This window comes from Parasteatoda tepidariorum, chromosome 9 (assembly GCF_982258835.1).
Source record: "Parasteatoda tepidariorum strain Cologne lab strain chromosome 9, Ptep-v5.0, whole genome shotgun sequence".
Lineage (NCBI taxonomy): Eukaryota > Metazoa > Arthropoda > Arachnida > Araneae > Theridiidae > Parasteatoda > Parasteatoda tepidariorum.
In genome coordinates this window covers 81,180,229-81,198,798 of record NC_141763.1, presented here as the reverse complement: position 1 = coordinate 81,198,798, position 18,570 = coordinate 81,180,229, and the positions used below count along the sequence as shown (strand labels likewise).

The 18,570-nt window shown below is 37.3% G+C and overlaps 1 protein-coding gene across 1 annotated transcript in view; it reads left to right on the top strand.

The window, feature by feature from the left end:
• LOC122268263 (chymotrypsin-like elastase family member 1) overlaps window positions 1-18,570 on the top strand; it is a 50,243-nt gene that overhangs the window by 29,492 nt on the left and 2,181 nt on the right. The window contains exons 6-8 of the mRNA XM_087152238.1: window positions 462-585; window positions 14,964-15,129; window positions 18,284-18,426. Coding sequence (XP_087008364.1) covers window positions 462-585; window positions 14,964-15,129; window positions 18,284-18,426 — 433 coding nt within the window. The remainder of the gene's footprint in view (window positions 1-461; window positions 586-14,963; window positions 15,130-18,283; window positions 18,427-18,570) is intronic.

Sequence of the window (18,570 nt, the reverse complement as noted above, 5' to 3'; positions counted from 1 at the left end):
AATCTGATAAAAAGGAGAAAAATTTTTTTAAAAAGTCCGGAAAATAAAATATATAATCTTTTCATCAGCCCACACGATTATATCCGCAAAACAGAGTGCTTTCTAATATTGTATAAATATAACCAAAGCAAAATATATCAATACAATAGAGTGAGGAGCACTCAAAAAATTTTACAAAAAATTACAAGAAATAAAATAGAGCACAATAAGTAAAAATAACACGTAAAAACAGAAAATAAAATATAAAGAAAAAACAGAATAAAACATAACACATAATCTATAAAGCGAGTGGCGAATTCAAATGAACTTAAATGAACGGAAATTTTTCAAGAATGATTTAAAATGTTTTCATCATAAGATAAAAAATTTATGTTGCACCGTAATTTCTTAGTTCAACATAGAAAAAAAATTATGTGTTGAATTTTATAAGACAATAATAATATTTGTTTCTTCTCTTTCAGCATGAGAGGACCACACTTTTGGCGAATTCATTTGGGAAAACACAGAAAATATTTTAAAGATGAGTACGAACAAGTTCGACGTGCAGAGCGGATCGTCATTCACAACAATATACCTCCAAGCAAAGTAAGTAACTTCTAGCTTATGCAGGGTGTTCCCTAATCACCACTCGTAATATTTTTATTCATATTTTTAAAGTGCCTGAAATCGAAATAAAAAAAATCTACACAATTTGAAAAACATAAATCTATTTGAACAAGCGAAGTAAAAGCTCAATTAAAATCTTATGACTGACTATTGAGGAAAGCATAGAGATTAAAAAGATTATCAGTTTTATCACTCAGTAAAATTTAACGCTGTTTGTAGTATCTATCGCTTCTCAATTTCCTTGAGAAATCAAACAAGTTTTGATGTTATTAATAAGTCCTTCCTCGCTAATGATTCGGCAGGTTTCGATATTTTTTTTTTCGTGGTTGCGAGAACAGTTCAGAAACTGACCTTCGATCCACTGTAATAAAAAAAAATCCATCATAACTTCCCTTTTTATTTACAAATAAGAACTAAATCTAATATTAAATGAAATACTATTAAATAAAATAATATTAAATTGAAATCTACATAATACTTACATTATGAGAATGCATAAGCGATCTTGTACTCTGCGAACGCTGTGAGGGTGCGCGTTATCATGCAGCAACAAGAGCATTTACGAAACATAATTCATGTTAATGTCGGTGGCTTATTTTATTTATTTTGCACAATGGAATTCGATTATTCTTTATATCTCGCATTAAGCGAGATTTTTAATAGTAGCACACATTATATGACGTCATTACAAGCAAATTATTTACAATGCGCTACTATTACAACGAAATTTTGACTAGCATTAGAATGGTTAGAAACTTTGCAGTAACAGACCGTTTGTGACGTGGCTGTGCACCCCCCCCCTACTACTTCTGGCGTTAGGGCACAACAGAAGTTAGTTTCCGAATTGTTTTAATGCGTTTATTTGAAATCCCTAAATGAGCATTATGAATTTGACAAAATACTATTATTATAATTTATGTCATTAGTACTTGATATACGGACAGCTTGTATAAAGTTAAGTTCAATGGCAAAAAAAAGACAATTTACAATTTGGCAATAACAGTTAATATACAGTAAAAATTTTCCTTTTGATCATTTGGAAAGTTTTTATCTTTTATTTTTGGTTAAAACGGAAAAGAAACAGACTATTCGGTAGAAGCAGTTAATATTAGGTTGTCAAGAAAGTTCTTGAATACCCTTGCAGCATCCCTACCTGAAAGACCTCCTTTCAAGCAATAGCAAATCAAAACCTGAAATTCGGTTTTATCTAAAGTCATTTCGAGCTTATATATATACCAGCGGGTGACCGAGCTCCGCTCGGAGAAAACAGGTATCGAAGCTAACTCGAAGATTTAAATTTTCAATTGTGATTTATCAAAACAATACATGCCATAAGAAAATTTGTGAAACCATTGGTGAAAAGATAACCGGTTAAAGTGCACACCATTGTAAACTATCTAAACAAAGTTTGGAAAGGGAACTATTCTATACAAAGGTAAAGTTTGAAAAGTCATAGGAAATAAAATGTAATTGATAACAAAAAATTATACAATTAAAGAAATGGTACAAAGTGAGCAGTGTAAAGATTGAAGTGTGTTGAAGTTCAATATTTTTGACAAATTTATTAAGAAAAACCAAACATATATACATACATAAGAAACATATTATAAGCCTATAACAGCATAAACATAATAAACATTAATCATCGATTGCGAAGTCTTCCATCTTGTCGGAGAGGCAGGTGCGGCTGGTGAGTTTCTCTTGTTCAGGACTTCCTTCCATACGACGTTTCGGGTGTGGGTTGGATTCTCAGGAGGCAGCAGGACCTTCAACGCACTTTGACGCTTGACTCTTGAAAACGCGACGTAGAGCATTCCGTGCACGAAGACCGTCGTGAGGAGAAGCACGCCGACGAGTTCGAATGTTTGGCCTTGTGACTTGTGTATCGTAATGGTGAATGCTGGAGTAACTGGGAATTGGTGCCGTTGCATAGTTGCGCCAAGCTGTGATTTGCTGAAGTCGAGCGTGATCCTTGGAAGGTGTACTTGTCGGCCTGCGTGTTCACCGGTGATGATCTTAGCCTTGATGATGTTGTTGCAAAGTTCGGTGACAATCAATCGTGTTCCGTTGCACATTCCTTCAGAGACGTCCAAGTTTCGGAAAAGCATGATGATGGCGTTCTTCTTGAGCTTCAGATTGTGTGGAGGCAAGTCGGCGATGTTGATCGAGTTCAGGAATTCAGGCGCGAATTGAATTCCCCCTTCATGCTGATCCTTTACCGAGTCGAAACTTGTGTATGTCTTCTCTTCGCCTGGAAGCATAGCGATAATCTGCTCGTTGATCTTGTCCTTATCGTCGTTCAATGGTGCAAGAATAGCGCGATTCTTCATTGCTTCGTAGTTCCCACTTCTGAGGCATGGTTCGAAGATTTCATCGATGAGGTTACCACCAGAGCGAATTTCTTCTGGGACTTCCAATTCGCCGAGTTCATTCACTTCGAGTTCCCCATCGCCGAGCTTTAGCAGGTATTTCGCGAATTCTTCTTCTTCGGGATCAACGCGCATGTTCTTTTCGAGCCAATAAGTCTTGAAGTGTTGCCACAGATGGCTTCTCTTGATCAAAAGGTCGAGTATTTCGCTTTTGTTGGCACGTTGTTGAACTGAACAGCACTGTCGGAAGTCGCCACCAAGCTCCATGATTTTGCCTCCAAACGGAATGTTGTTGCAAATCGCGCGTAGGAGTTCGTCGATGTTGTGCAAGCCGTATTTTGACATCATCGGAGCTTCGTCCATCAGACACATGTGGGCTCCTTTGAGTGCGTTCGCCTTGGGTGATCCTGGTTTGATGGATGATCTTGAGTTGGATGTAAGCGGGACTTTCAAGCCAAAGGTTCGGTGCGTTGTTTGACCACTCGGTAGAAGAATCGCTGCTATCCCGGTGCAAGCCATGCATTTCACTTTTTTAAGCCTTCCGGTAACGATGCGATACAGCGTGCTGTAGACGAATGTCTTCCCGGTTCCTCCTGGTCCATCTATGAAGAAGCATTTCGTAGCAGGAGTCGGGTCTTCAAGTGCTTGGATTATGGTGTCGACGATTTCACGCTGCTTTTCGTTGAGTTGCTGGTAGATGCGGTCTCCGATTGCTGTTGATTCGTCGACGTCGATCATATCGTGTTTCAGATCTTGCTCATAGTTGTCGATGTCTTCCATGCCATGTGTCTGCACCCAGTATCGGAAGTTGCGGCCTTCGGTAGCTTCGGTGTTCAGCTTATGCCCGATGATTCGGTAGGCACGCTTAATCGCTTCTTATATGGAACCACCAGTGCGTCTTGCTTCTCGAATGAAATCTTCCGCGAGGTCCTCTTTGAACAGTTCCCATAATCGCTTCGGGTTTTCTGGCGCACCAAGTATCAGGATTTGAGCGAAGAGTATGCGCATAACACTTGGCATTTTCGATGAAGCAGATTCGCGGAGTCCTTCTACGTACTGTTGGTCGTCGTATGTGAGGCCTCTGGCTAGACAGGCTTGCTTGTAGGTTGCGTGCTGGACACCGTCGACAATGTAGAGGTCTCTGAAGTTCGTTGATTCTTTGACGTGGAACAAAAGCGTGCGCAGGAAGAAAAGTTCTGGCTGGGAAACGAAGTTGACTGGATGTACGCGACCAATTCTGCTGCAAGCATTCACGTTCTTCTGCCAAGTGCTCGTCTGGCCATTCCATCGGTAGTGCTCCGGCATTTCAGGGTAATAGTGGTAGGTGACTGCCTTTCCGTTCGCTTCGTCTTCTTTCAGCGCGGTGTTATGGCGAAAGTAAGCCCTTAAGGTCGATCCCTTCTGTCCAATATCGGAAAGGTCAACTGGCGTTTGGTCCAAGTTAACGCCATCTTGTCCGGGTAGGTGAATGTCAAGTCAAACGACGGTGTGGCTTTTCGCTTGGATCTCGAAATCCTTGAATAGGCGCCAACATGCTTCAACTGGTGAGATATAGCGAGCTTCCACGTACTTCTACGGCTCGTTGTAGATGATCGTCTGCTGGTTTTCAACGGCCTTTATCGTAGCACAATCATGGCCCTTGTAGATGTACTTGTAGAGGTATTTCACCGGTCCGATGCTGCCGACGAATTCGACATTGATGTGGCATTGATACTTCTTGAGCAGGTAGGCGTTGTACGGGACGACGTGGCGGTTGTCTGTGGTGACGCGCTGGCCGTTGCAGTCTTTCCTGTAGATGGCTTGCTCATGCGAGAATTCTGGGTTCATTGGATCCAACAACGGATTGTAGCGTCGGCGATACCTCGGCTTTTCATCGTCCACCAGCGATGTCATGTCTTGATGTTCCATAGGAAATCCCCATCTGCACTGGTCTCTTCCATGTTTGCTGACCATGCACGGAGCGCTTGGGTTCATATCACCACACGGATTATGAATCATCCATTTCGAGATCAGTTCCTTGAGTTCCGGATCATCTTCTGGAATTTCCGCCGAGATAAAATCGCAAAGTTGATCAGCGCTGAGAATCTTGTCCGCTGGCGACATAATCACTAATAGGTGCATGTGCGGTAAACCTCGCTTTTGGAACTCGATGGTGAAGACATACGCGGATGCTCTTCCAAAGATTTGATGCGTCATGATGTCTTCGACGATTTGGCGCAACTTGAGACGTGCGACTCTTGCAACGATGTCTGGACGGGTTAGAGCCAACAGGCTTTCCGGAATTGCGGCGTTGAATTCATTGCGTATCGCTGACAGGAGTTCTGGCCACTGCGGATTGCAGGTAACGGTGATAAAAAATTCGGGCGATCAAAATCTTCGCACTAATGCCATGGAGTCTTCGAAATTCTCGGTGTGCCAGCGCGTTGATCCGGGAAAAGATGACGGTAAGATGGTTGTTTCGCCAATTGCAGCATCTTTTTGCGCAGCTAATCTTCTGAGCATGTTGTGAACTCCGGCGTATTTCTCGGCTTGAATTTCACGCTGATGACTCTTTATCCACTTTATGCGATCTCTTTCGACGCGAATGTAGGTGTCGACCACGTATTGCTGGAGTAAGCATCCGCCAAAGTGAAGTGCATTAAACTCGACCAATCGCTGATCTATTCCTACATTCGTGCAATCGATCGGGAGTGACTTGGCATAATTCGGACGGTAGGCGAGTCAGTAACAGGCTAATTCTGCGCGTGTAACATGATTTCTTGATGGATAAGGCGTGTGCAGTCGCATTCCAGCATAGAATCCAAAAGTTCCTCTCGGGTAGAAAAACGGGTAGGTAAAAGGCTCGACGCGACCATCGATGTTGCTTAGCTGCGTGATTTTTTTTCCGCGTTCTCGCATGACCATTTCATTCTCTGGGATGCTTTGATCGGAGTTGAGAGTCAAGACTGCGGCTATTTCGTTTACAACTGGTGTGTTGAATCGTCGAGGATCGTCGCCTTCACGGTTTGTAAAGACGAGGTGGACATTGGGCGGTTGTACCCCGGCTGCGATTGCGCGTTGGTTAGTTTCTTCGATCACTTCTATCATCATCATAAACGATTGGGCGAACGGGTTGTTAAAGCGCATGATCTCCTCGAGTAGTTGCAATAGTTCTTGGCTTAACTCTCGGTTGAGCTCAGATCGTGCAGCTGTAGCCTCGTCCGGGTTCATGAAGTACATTTGGGCAAACTTCGGCTGTTCAAATCCACCTTGCGGGTCTTGAGTCGGGCGCGTTGCCAGGTTGATCTTGTGATGGACTTGACCGCCGGCGATAAACGCGTAGATTCCATGTTGATTGACGGTTCTGTCGTCGTCGACTTTGAATGAGGCAAGTGCAAAGCAGGCGTCGATGTTGCGGATCCTTCTGTAGAATTCTTCCGATAGGCGGTGTTGTCGTGCAAATAGAAGCGCTAATTCGTTTGGAAATTCGGGCATTGGTAGTTTGATTCTTCCATGTAAGCAGCAGTCTCCAAATGAATCTACGTGTATTTTGTTCTTCACTCTTTCTTCTGGGAAATGCAAAGTGCCATCATGGATGCAAACGACGTTAAATGGACCAAGACTTTGATATTCCACGTCGGAAGTTGCAGCATTTTTGTAGGTTGACGCAGGCCGAGATTTCGCAGCTCTACAGAGTCTTTCATTACGACGGCGTTGTTCCTCTAGGCGAATGTTGCGGCCCCTCATTGTTTCGTTTTTTCGTCTGCGTCTTTCATAATCGCGGTATTTTTCTCGTTGAGATGCATTAAGTTCCATCAATATATCCGAGATTCGTTCCTTGCTACGCTGCTTGACTGCTCTTGTCGGGCGCAACGGCGTTATCATCGAGTCTTGGATATTCAAAGCGTGCATATTGGTCGAAGATGTGAAAGATGCGGCTTCAGATGGTCCCGACATGTTCAATTGGTCACTGTTCACAACGAATTCGTAAATTTGCTTCCGTTCATTCGCTTCTTGAAAATTCTTGTCCAGGAAAAGGCGTCGATGAGAGAGGTATTGTCGAGCATAAAAGACGATGTAAACTCCGCAGGAAGACGCGTCATCTTGGTGGTTGTAAGCGTTGCGAGGTTTCACGATGCATCCTTTCAGCTTTTCATTCGTAACAACGGTATTCAAAACGTGTCGCAGTATTTTTCTCAAAACAGCATAGATGGGCAGCGGGTTGTCGACTGGATTGCAGACTAATAGTTGCCGTTCTCCATAGCTTGCTTCGTAAATTCCTAGCATCCAGTGCTCGCCTCTATCCATTTGAGCTCTCTTGTGAATGGGAATGAGTAGCACGTCGAAACCTTGTTGAACGCCGTATAGATAGTTGGAAGCCTTGTTCTGGTCGCTGATATCGTTGAGAAGAGCCATTCCTTCATAAGCGCCATCCGTTGTTGTAACGTAGAAGCGTGCGACAAATTCAGGGTGAAGTACGGCAACTTTGATGGTCGGGTAAGCTTGTTCGGCGTAATGAAGAAGCATTCTGACAATGACGGTATCTTCTAGTTGTCCATTTGCGGGTAAAATTGAGTTGATCGCTTGTTGTTCCAAAATTCCGGATCCTTGAAGAATTTCATGTAGAGGTGCGTTCTGCATGTTGAAAATGTAGCTTGAAATCTGATGAATGTTGAAATGTCGGACTTAGTTGACGGTGATTTGAAATCGAAATCAGTTCCTTAAATGCTTTTTTGGAAATTCGAATGTTTGGAAATTGGAATTTTGAACGAATCAAAAAGAACGAATCTTTTTAGTTAACGAACGAGCGCTAAATTCAAAATTTCATTAACAATTGGAATTTTGAACGAATCAAAAAGAACGAATCTTTTTAGTTAACGAACGAGCACTAAATTCAAAATTTCATTAACAAATTTCCCTTAATAAAAAGCAGTGGAATTAGAATCGCACTTTTTCAGAAGAAAATTTAGTAAAAATATCAAAGTTATCCTTATTTTTTTCTTTTATATTTGTTTTACCTTAATTTTGTGACTTAAAAATAATCGTGTGGTCATCAAACTTTATTAGTTTGCAATATTGGCTATAGATGGCAGCACGATACCGCCTTTCTGTAACTCCGAACTGCTCGACCGTAGCGCTTCAAAACCGGCGCCAATCGATTCCTCGTGCCCAAAAACCCCAGACCCCCAAGTTTACCGGAGTTTATTAATTCTGGGGCGATTTTCGACTTGGCAACCATTCCTCGAACTATAGTTTAAGACCAGCGGGTGACCGAGCTCCGCTCGGAGAAAACAGGTATCGAAGCTAACTCGAAGATTTAAATTTTCAATTATGATTTATCAAAACAATACATGCCATAAGAAAATTTGTGAAACCATTGGTGAAAAGATAACCGGTTAAAGTGCACCAATTGTAAACTATCTAAACAAAGTTTGGAAAGGGAACTATTCTATACAAAGGTAAAGTTTGAAAAGTCATAGGAAATAAAATGTAATTGATAACAAAAAATTATACAATTAAAGACACTGTTCACAACGAATTCGTAAATTTGCTTCCGTTCATCCGCTTCTTGAAAATTCTTGTCCAGGAAAAGGCGTCGATGAGAGAGGTATTGTCGAGCATAAAAGACGATGTAAACTCCGCAGGAAGACGCGTCATCTAGGTGGTTGTAAGCGTTGCGAGGTTTCACGATGCATCCTTTCAGCTTTTCATTCGTAACAACGGTATTCAAAACATGTCGCAGTATTTTTCTCAAAACAGCATCGATGGGCAGCGGGTTGTCGACTGGATCGCAGACTAATAATTTACGAAGCAAGCTATGGAGAACGTCAACTATAGTTGACGTTCTCCATAGCTTGCTTCGTAAATTCCTAGCATCCAGTGCTCGCCTCTATCCATTTGAGCTCTCTTGTGAATGGGAATGAGTAGCACGTCAAATCCTTGTTGAACGCCGTTTAGATAGTTGGAAGCCTTGTTCTGGTCGCTGATATCTTCGAGAAAAGCCATTCCTTCATAAGCGGCCATCCGCTGTTGTAACGTAGAAGCGTGCGACAAATTCAGGGTGAAGTACGGCAACTTTGACTGTCGGGTAAGCTTGTTCGGCGTAATGGAGAAGCATTCTGACAATGACGGTATCTTCTAGTTGTCCATTTGCGGGTAGAATTGAGTTGATCGCTTGTTGTTCCAAAATTCCGGCTCCTTGCAGAATTTCATGTAGAGGTGCGTTCTGCATGTTGAAAATGTAGCTTGAAATCTGACGAATGTTGAAATGTCGGACTTTGTTGACGGTGATTTTAACACAAAAGTTAAACTTTTCTCCACTTTGATAAATGTAAACTAATGCGAACCTTACAATTAAATTATTAATTCCTTCGTATATTATTGGTTTAAGTTGTCGAAAATTAATATTACAATTGTAAGGTTCGCATTAGCATACATTTATAAGAGTGGAGAAAAGTATCTATGGCGAACTAATAAAGTTTGAAAATATCCTATCTGTAACTCCGAACTGCTCGACCGTAGCGCTTCAAAACCGGCGCCAATCGATTCCTCGTGGCCAAAAACCCCAGACCCCCAAGTTTACCGGAGTTTATTAATTCCGGGGCGATTTTCGACTTGGCAACCATTCCTCGTATTATAGTATAAGACCAGCGGGTGACCGAGCTCCACTCGGAGAAAACAGGTATCGAAGCTAACTCGAAGATTTAAATTTTCAATTGTGATTTATCAAAACAATACATGCCATAAGAAAATTTGTGAAACCATTGGTGAAAAGATATCCGGTTAAAGTGCACCATTGTAAACTATCTAAACAAAGTTAGAGTTTGGAAAGGGAACTATTCTATACAAAGGTAAAGTTTGAAAAGTCATAGGAAATAAAATGTAATTGATAACAAAAAATTATACAATTAAAGAAATGGTACAAAGTGAGCAGTGTAAAGATTGAAGTTCAATATTTTTGACAAATTTATTTAGAAAAACCAAACATATATAACATAATAACATAAGAAACATATATAACATAAGAAACATATTATAAACCTATAACAACATAAACATTAATCATCGATTGCGAAGTCTTCCATGTTGTCCAGGTAGTTTCTTGTCGGAGAGGCAGGTGCGGCTGGTGAGTTTCTCTTGTTCAGGACTTCCTTCCATACGACGTTTCGGGTGTGGGTTGGATTCTCAGGAGGCAGCAGGACCTTCAACGCACTTTGACGCTTGACTCTTGAAAACGCGACGTAGAGCATTCCGTGCACGAAGACCGTCGTGAGGAGAAGCACGCCGACGAATTCGAATGTTTGGCCTTGTGACTTGTGTATCGTAATGGCGAATGCGGGAGTAACTGGGAATTGGTGCCGTTGCATAGTTGCGCCAAGCTGTGATTTGCTGGAGTCGAGCGTGGTCCTTGGAAGGTGTACTTGTCGGCCTGCGTGTTCACCGGTGATGATCTTAGCCTTGATGATGTTGTTGCAAAGTTCGGTGACAATCAATCGTGTTCCGTTGCACATTCCTTCAGAGACGTCCAAGTTTCGGAGAAGCATGATGATGGCGTTCTTCTTGAGCTTCATATTGTGTGGAGGCAAGTCGGCGATGTTGATCGAGTTCAGGAATTCAGGCGCGAATTGAATTCCCCCTTCATGTTGATCCTTTACCGAGTCGAAACTTGTGTATGTCTTCTCTTCGCCTGGAAGCATAGTGATAATCTGCTCGTTGATCTTGTCCTTATCGTCGTTCAATGGTGCAAGAATAGCGCGATTCTTCATTGCTTCGTAGTTCCTACTTCTTAGGCATGGTTCGAAGATTTCATCGATGAGGTTACCACCAGAGCGAATTTCTTCTGGGACTTCTATTTCGCCGAGTTCATTCACTTCGAGTTCCCCGTCGCCGACCTTTAGCAGGTATTTCGCGAATTCTTCTTCTTCGGGATCAACGCGCATGTTCAATGTTCCTCGTGTTATCAGCTCTACGGAGTCTTTCATTTCGGCGGCGTTGTTCCTCTAGGCGAATGTTGCGGCCCCTCATTCTTTCGTATTTTCGTCTGCGTTTTTCATGATCGCGGTATTTTTCTCGTTGAGATGCATTAAGTTCCATCAATATATCCGAGATTCGTTCCTTGCTACGCTGCTTGACTGATCTTGTCGGGCGCAACGGCGTTATCATCTGGTCTTGGATATTCAAAGCGTGCATATTGGTCGAAGATGTGAAAGATGCGGCTTCAGATGGTCCCGACATGTTCAATTGGTCACTGTTCACAACGAATTCGTAAATTTGCTTCCGTTCATCCGCTTCTTGAAAATTCTTGTCCAGGAAAAGGCGTCGATGAGAGAGGTATTGTCGAGCATAAAAGACGATGTAAACTCCGCAGGAAGACGCGTCATCTTGGTGGTTGTAAGCGCTGTGAGGTTTCACGATGCATCCTTTCAGCTTTTCATTCGTAACAACGGTATTCAAAACGTGTCGCAGTATTTTTCTTAAAACAGCATCGATGGGCAGCGGGTTGTCGACTTGATCGCACACTAATAGTTGACGTTCTCCATAGCTTGCTTCGTAAATTGCTAGCATCCAGTGCTCGCCTCTATCCATTTGAGCTCTCTTGTGAATGGGAATGAGTAGCACGTCGAATCCTTGTTGAACGCCGTATAGATAGTTGGAAGCCTTGTTCTGGTCGCTGATATCGTTGAGAAGAGCCATTCTTTCATAAGCGCCATCCGCTGTTGTAACGTAGAAGCGTGCGACAAATTCAGGGTGAAGTACGGCAACTTTGACGGTCGGGTAAGCTTGTTCGGCGTAATGGAGAAGCATTCTGACAATGACGGTATCTTCTAGTTGTCCATTTGCGGGTAGAATTGAGTTGATCGCTTGTTGTTCCAAAATTCCGGCTCCTTGAAGAATTTCATATAGAAGTGCGTTCTGCATGTTGAAAATGTAGCTTGAAATCTGATGAATGTTGAAATGTCGGACTTTGTTGACGATGATTTTAATACAAAAGTTAAACTTTTCTCCACTTTGATAAATGTAAACTAATGCGAACCTTACAATTAAATTATTAATTCCTTCGTATATTATTGGTTTAAGTTGTCGAAAATTAATATTTCAATTGTAAGGTTCGCATTAGCATACATTTATAAGACTGGAGAAAAGTATCTATGGCGAACTAATAAAGTTTGAAAATATCCTATCTGTAACTCCGAACTGCTCGACCGTAGCGCTTCAAAACCGGTGCCAATCGATTCCTCGTGGCCAAAAACCCCAGACCCCCAAGTTTACCGGAGTTTATTAATTCTGGGGCGATTTTCGACTTGGCAACCATTCCTCGTATTATAGTATAAGATATAGGGGAGAGTCGGGTAGCCCCGCCCAGCGGGTACCCCCGCCCACAGTCAATTTCATATGTATAGAATTTTTTTTCAAGTCAATGGGCCATCGGACATTAATTGTTGTATTAAAAAAAGATTATTTTCAAAGTTTCAAGTATTTATGCAGCTGTTAACATGGTAAACAATAGTTTTGAAAATATGTTGAATACAGTAGTCATGAAATTAAGAAAAATTGGTTGAATGTTTCGATTAAACTTCATTTTAATACTAAAAAAATAATTTTTTCTATGCATACAGCATTAAAGTATGTAGTCTTAAGTTTTATTTGCACAAAAAAAGAAGTTTGTATGTAAAAAATTGTTCGAGTAATTACAAATTTACAAAAAAATTGGATTTCGGGTAGCCCCGCTCACATGAATGTCGGGTATCACCGCCCAATTTTATTTTGTCGATAAATGTACGGTTGCAAAGATTATTATTTTATGGCTTCAAATTTGAATGTTATGTGCATTTTTAACAACAAATATATGTTTTAATATTATATGAAACATAAATTTATATATTTAAAAATGAAAAATTAAATATTTTTAAAATTTAATTGATATATCCAAATTAAATTTAATATCAAGAAATCATAAATATTATGCTAAGCTATTTGCTTACATATTTATTTTCACTTATTTGTGAACGAATCAATCTACAGAAGCATTTGAATGCAATCAAAATACAAAGTGAAATTTGTAATTTTATAAGAGTATTTTATATTAAGTTTATAAGAAGAGATCAACCAAATAACCAATATTGAAAAACAACTATTGTTATTAATTATTGTTACTTAAATGAAATTATTTTCGTTAAATATTTAATATAAATATATATTAATATTATAATATATTAATATACATTAATAATGATAAAAAGTATGTCATTTGTTGTTATTAAATAATAGAATTCACTAAAAGTATATAAATATGTAATAAATAAAATAATTTTGCGATAAAAATGATAAATGAGGTTTATCTATTGTCAATGCATTGGTCATTCTCATTTACACCTGAAAAAATAGCCTAAAAACACAATTTTTAAAACTGGGCGGGGCTACCCGACACATTTTGAACAGAGCTGAAAAACATGTTTTTTTAAGTTTCTATTTTTTTAAGTTTAACTATTCTTTTTTTGGTTTATTCCTTTTGCATTATTTAATTAGATGATAAAACAATAGAAACATACAAAAATGCTGATTATTACTCAGTATTATACAGAAATATAAGCAATAATCCTTAAGTGAGCGGGGCTACCCGACTCTCCCCTATAGCTTATATATCCTAATATGTATGTCAAAAATGTAAAGGTAGGTAAAGGGGACCTAAATAAGCATATTTCGTATAGGATAGTGTGTGCGGTAATGCCGCCTTGAGCCGGTAGGGAATCGAATTTATTTTCGTCTTTACTTGTCTTTTCAGTTTCCTTTGATTCATAGTGCTTTACAAGACAATACTTTAAATTGCCATTACCGTACACACATTCCTGTCCGAAATATGCTTATTTATATCTCCTCTACCTGCCTTTACATTTTCGACATATATTTTAGGACCACCGTGTATATATATATATATATATATATATATATATATATATATATATATATATATATATATATATATATATATATATATATATATATATATATATATATATATATATATATATATATATATATATATATATATATATATATATATATAATATGTGTGTGTGTGTGTGTGTGTGTGTGTGTGTGTGTGTGTGTGTGTGTGTGTGTGTGTCTGTGTGTCATAGTGCAAACTAAGTACACCAAAAAACAACAACACAAAATAAAAACTTGTAAAAGTAGAAATTTTTGCAAGTGTTGCACAACTCTTTGAATAACCTAATATACAATAAAAATATCCTTTGTTATTGATAAGAATACATAAAAATGTTTTTCTTTTCTATCTTTAGTTCGAAATAGTGGGAAAAAAATAGAAAATCTGCCAAAGGCAGTTAATATACAGCAAAAGTTTCTTTTTGAAGAAAGCATAAAATTATTTTTTTTCTATCTTTAGTTCGAAAGAGGAAAAAAAATAGAAAATCTGCCAAAGGCACTTAATATACAGCAAAAGTTTCTTTTTGAAGAAAGCATAAAATTATTTTTTTTCTATATTTAGTTCGAAGGAGGAAAAAATTAGACATTTCAGCAACGGCAGTTAATATACAGTATAAAGTTTCTTTGCGATCTTTAGGAAAAGAAATTTGTTTCTATTTTTAATTAAGAGAAAATAAATCGACAATTCGGCAAAGACAGTTGATATACAGTAAAAATTTTCCTTTTTATCAATAATAAAGTTTTTGTTTTTGTTTTTCTGGTCAAAAGAGGGAAAAAATCGACAATTCAGCAAAAACAGTAAAAATACAGTAAAAATGCCATTTTGAAGAGAGCATAAAAAAAAAGTTTCTATTTTTAATTCCTAAGAGGAAAAAAATAGACAATTCAGAAATGGAGGTTAATATACAGTTTTAAGTTTCTTTGTCATCAATAAAAAAGTTTTTTTCTGTTTTTATTTCGAAAGTGAAAAAATGATAGACAATGTGAAAAAAGCAGTTAATATACAGAAAAAAAAATTTTTGTGATCAATAAAAAAGCCTAAAATTATTCTCTTTCTATTTTTAGTTCCAAAAAGATGGTCGATTTGACCTTACCCATGATATAGCTTTAATAAAATTGAATGCTCCAGTTAAATTTACTAAGTACGTGCAGCCAGCTTGTCTTCCAAAACTGAATACAAAACTTAATATTAGGAGCAACTGTTTCGGAGTTGGTTGGGGTGCAACTAGAGGTAAGAAGCATATTAATTTATTCTGCTATGTTTATCTTTCATTCAATTATTAATTTCTCTGTCGAATACAAATTGCATTAAACTTTGCTTCTTTTCAATGAATCTATCTTAAAAACTCATATTAATCTAATAAACTAGTATTTAATGCGTTAATCTTTATTAATTTTTAATGGATTAATATTTTTTGTATTGATCTTAAGAACTTAAACAGTATTTTCTTTTAAATTTATAGTTTAAATGACAATTGGTTTCCATACATTAGTTAACAAAATGCTGTTTCAGTTTCAATGGTTTAATGAATGTTTAAGATAAATATGCTAACAAATCGCATGCTTAAATAGTCAAAACTTGATACACCCATTTATTTACTTAATACTAAAGGGATGGGATAGCTTGGATGGTAGTGCGTTGGACCATGTCCAAGAGGTCCTGAGTTCGATCCCCGCCTGCCGAATATGCCCCTCGTAGTAAATAGTGACTGAAAGTTAAATCTGTCAAGTCACAAAGTCCCTCATTCTCCCATAGCAAATTATACCTCTGGGGTACTAAATTGGAGATTGATCGTTCTCTGGTTCAGGTCAAAATTACGATCTGTAAATGAATGAATGGATATATAAATAGGATCCACCCTATAAGGCCTGTGACGTGTGTATGGTGGAAGTCGTATTCTTGGACAAAGACAGCACCTTAAATTCGCTTAGTTTCATTAAACAGGCTTGCTTATTGGCAAATGGCATTAGAAACAACAACAACAACTTAATACTGAAAACTTCATAGGAATCACTGGCGTGGATTCCAAAAGGTTGAAGTTCGCCTCAAGGAATATAATCCCCTCCAACAACTTGCAACGCTTTAACGATTTTCTTCAAAAAATATTGCTAGTGAAATTGTTGTACGTGGATTTTGAAACAAGTAAAAAGTAACTAAGATATTTCATAACCCACTAAAGGAACTCCGAAATCATGGCTTTAATAGGATTCCGAGCCTACAAGCATTTTGCGGGGTTTAAACTATCTACGGTAAGAAAATTCATGATATGTGTGTTTATGAGCGATGAAGTTTCGAAAATGACATCACTAAGGGAGGAAAGAGAGATTATGTGTATTGACTTGCGTTTACTTAAAACTTCGGCTACTAATTTCGTTTTCACGAAAGCTGTGGAACTTATTTCATTCTTGAAAATGTTTACACAGTATCACTATTAAGTTTGATTTCCATGACTTTTGACTCTTATAAAAACTATCACAAAATTGGGCAAATTGTAAATAGCATTTCTTCAGCACAATTTTAATGATTCAAACTTTATTTGGTCGAAAACATTTTGCATTCTGCACATATGTAACAGAAATAAAGCAAAATACTGTCTATACTCGGAGTATTTTTATTAGTTACCTATCAGGTCTTATAAGAGCTTAACCCTGGTAATATTGTTTTTTTTATCAGTGCCTTTATAAAATTCAGTAAATTGCATTATTGTTTTATATTAAAAAGCCATTTTTTTTTTGCTTAAATAAATTTTTTGAAAAATATTAAGCCAAGAAACGCACTTGAAAATTAACGACTTAAAAAAAATTCTATTTTTCGTTAGTCTTGATACAGCGAATGTAATCGAATCTAATCGTAAGTATGATTCTGAAAGAAAAAAAATTTTGTTTCAATGTTTATGATTTACCACGTAAATATATTATAACGATATCTTTATTTTTTCTTTTAGCAGTATAGAGTTATAATGCTTATGAATATAATCCTTCTCTACCCACCCCCACCCCAACTTTGAAACAAAGTCTGCGCCTATAATATGAATTAATAACTTGAAATGTTGCACAATGTTTAATGATTGCACAATGTTTCACATTGTCTAATGATTGTCTTATTTGACTACAGATGGAATTATTGATGGTCAACCTAAAATCAGTTGAAATACAGTATATTTTAAATTTCAATAATTTAATGAAGAATGCGTGAGTAAAAAATAAAAAATAATTGCTTGTATTCTTTTTGAAAAGTATTAAGAGTTAGTTTTAAATCGTATGGGAAAAAAAACTCTACAATGAAAAAAAGATAAATGGTGTTTTCGTCTGATAATTATAGTGAGAACTAGCAGACTTTTCACCTGTTTTCATTTTAATGAAATCGCATCTATCATCATTTATCAAATGAGAAATGTAAATCCGTTAAGAACAGAACAACAATGACACGCATTTTGGTAAATTAAGCTTAATAAATGATTCAATTACACATTGCAATTTGTGTGTTGATAAGTGATATCATTATCATCATTAAAGATATTCTGATTAAATATTGGACAGATAACAAACATTCTATAAAAAATTTAAAAAAAACTGAAGCTTTAAGAAAAAGAAAGAAAATCAGCTGACTTAAACGAAATGTGGCATTCCGTATCATCATAGATCTTTAAATTTTGTCAAAATACTATACTGGCGTGAAATTGAAAAATCAACGCAAGCGACAAGAAATTCAAAATTGAGATTTTTACATATTTGGCATCTTTGTCTGGTAAGCTACATATTTCAACAAAAAAGTTTAAAAATTAAATTTTGTTTTATCAGTTTTTTTTGAAATTCTATTTTAGCTTTCATTATACACACATTTATACACACATTATTAGCAATAGAAGGAAAAAAGTTGTCGAACCACTTTTCTCGGAATCAATCGTGAAGTACTTGCGTTGTTTTTGCAATTGCATGGCAATATAGTACAGGGGTAATCAACTAAAGCAATGCCAAACAGATTGAGTGACTGAATTTACTTTTTTGTGAACTTTTTTTGAGTAGTGAGGACTTTTATTCGATACAATTAGATAATAAATACTTAAATTTTGTGTGATAATCACAATAAGAGAATGATATCGAAAAATGATGACAAATTAATATATATCATTAAATAAGAGGAAATAAATAAGTAAATATCATCAAATAAGAGGAAATAAATATTTACAGGTAAATACTAATAAATCATTAACCGATTTTAGGCAATTTTATGTAATTTTTCCGTTAAATGAGAATAAGGGAAATGGTAAAACAATTAAAGTTTTTATTATATATTAAAATAAATATACTTAAAATAAAGCATAAAATAATTACTAAATAATAAACAGAGAATAATCAATCTCTTGATCTTATTATTTCCATAGGTACTGGTGGGAGTGATGTACTGAAACAAGCTTATCATCCAGTACAGAATGACATTGTGTGCAGGAGACTCGTAGGTAGAAATTTCATTCCGCAAACAATGATATGCGCAGGAAGCGTGGCAGCAGGAAACGGTGTTTGTCATGTAAGTATGGGTGGATATAAACTCGTTAAAATATTTTAATTCAATAATACCAAAGCAGAAATAGGTTCTAAAAAGTTATTAAAATAATTATTAGCAGCTGAGGATTAATCCCAGTAGTACATTCGTTTCATTGCAACTAAGAAG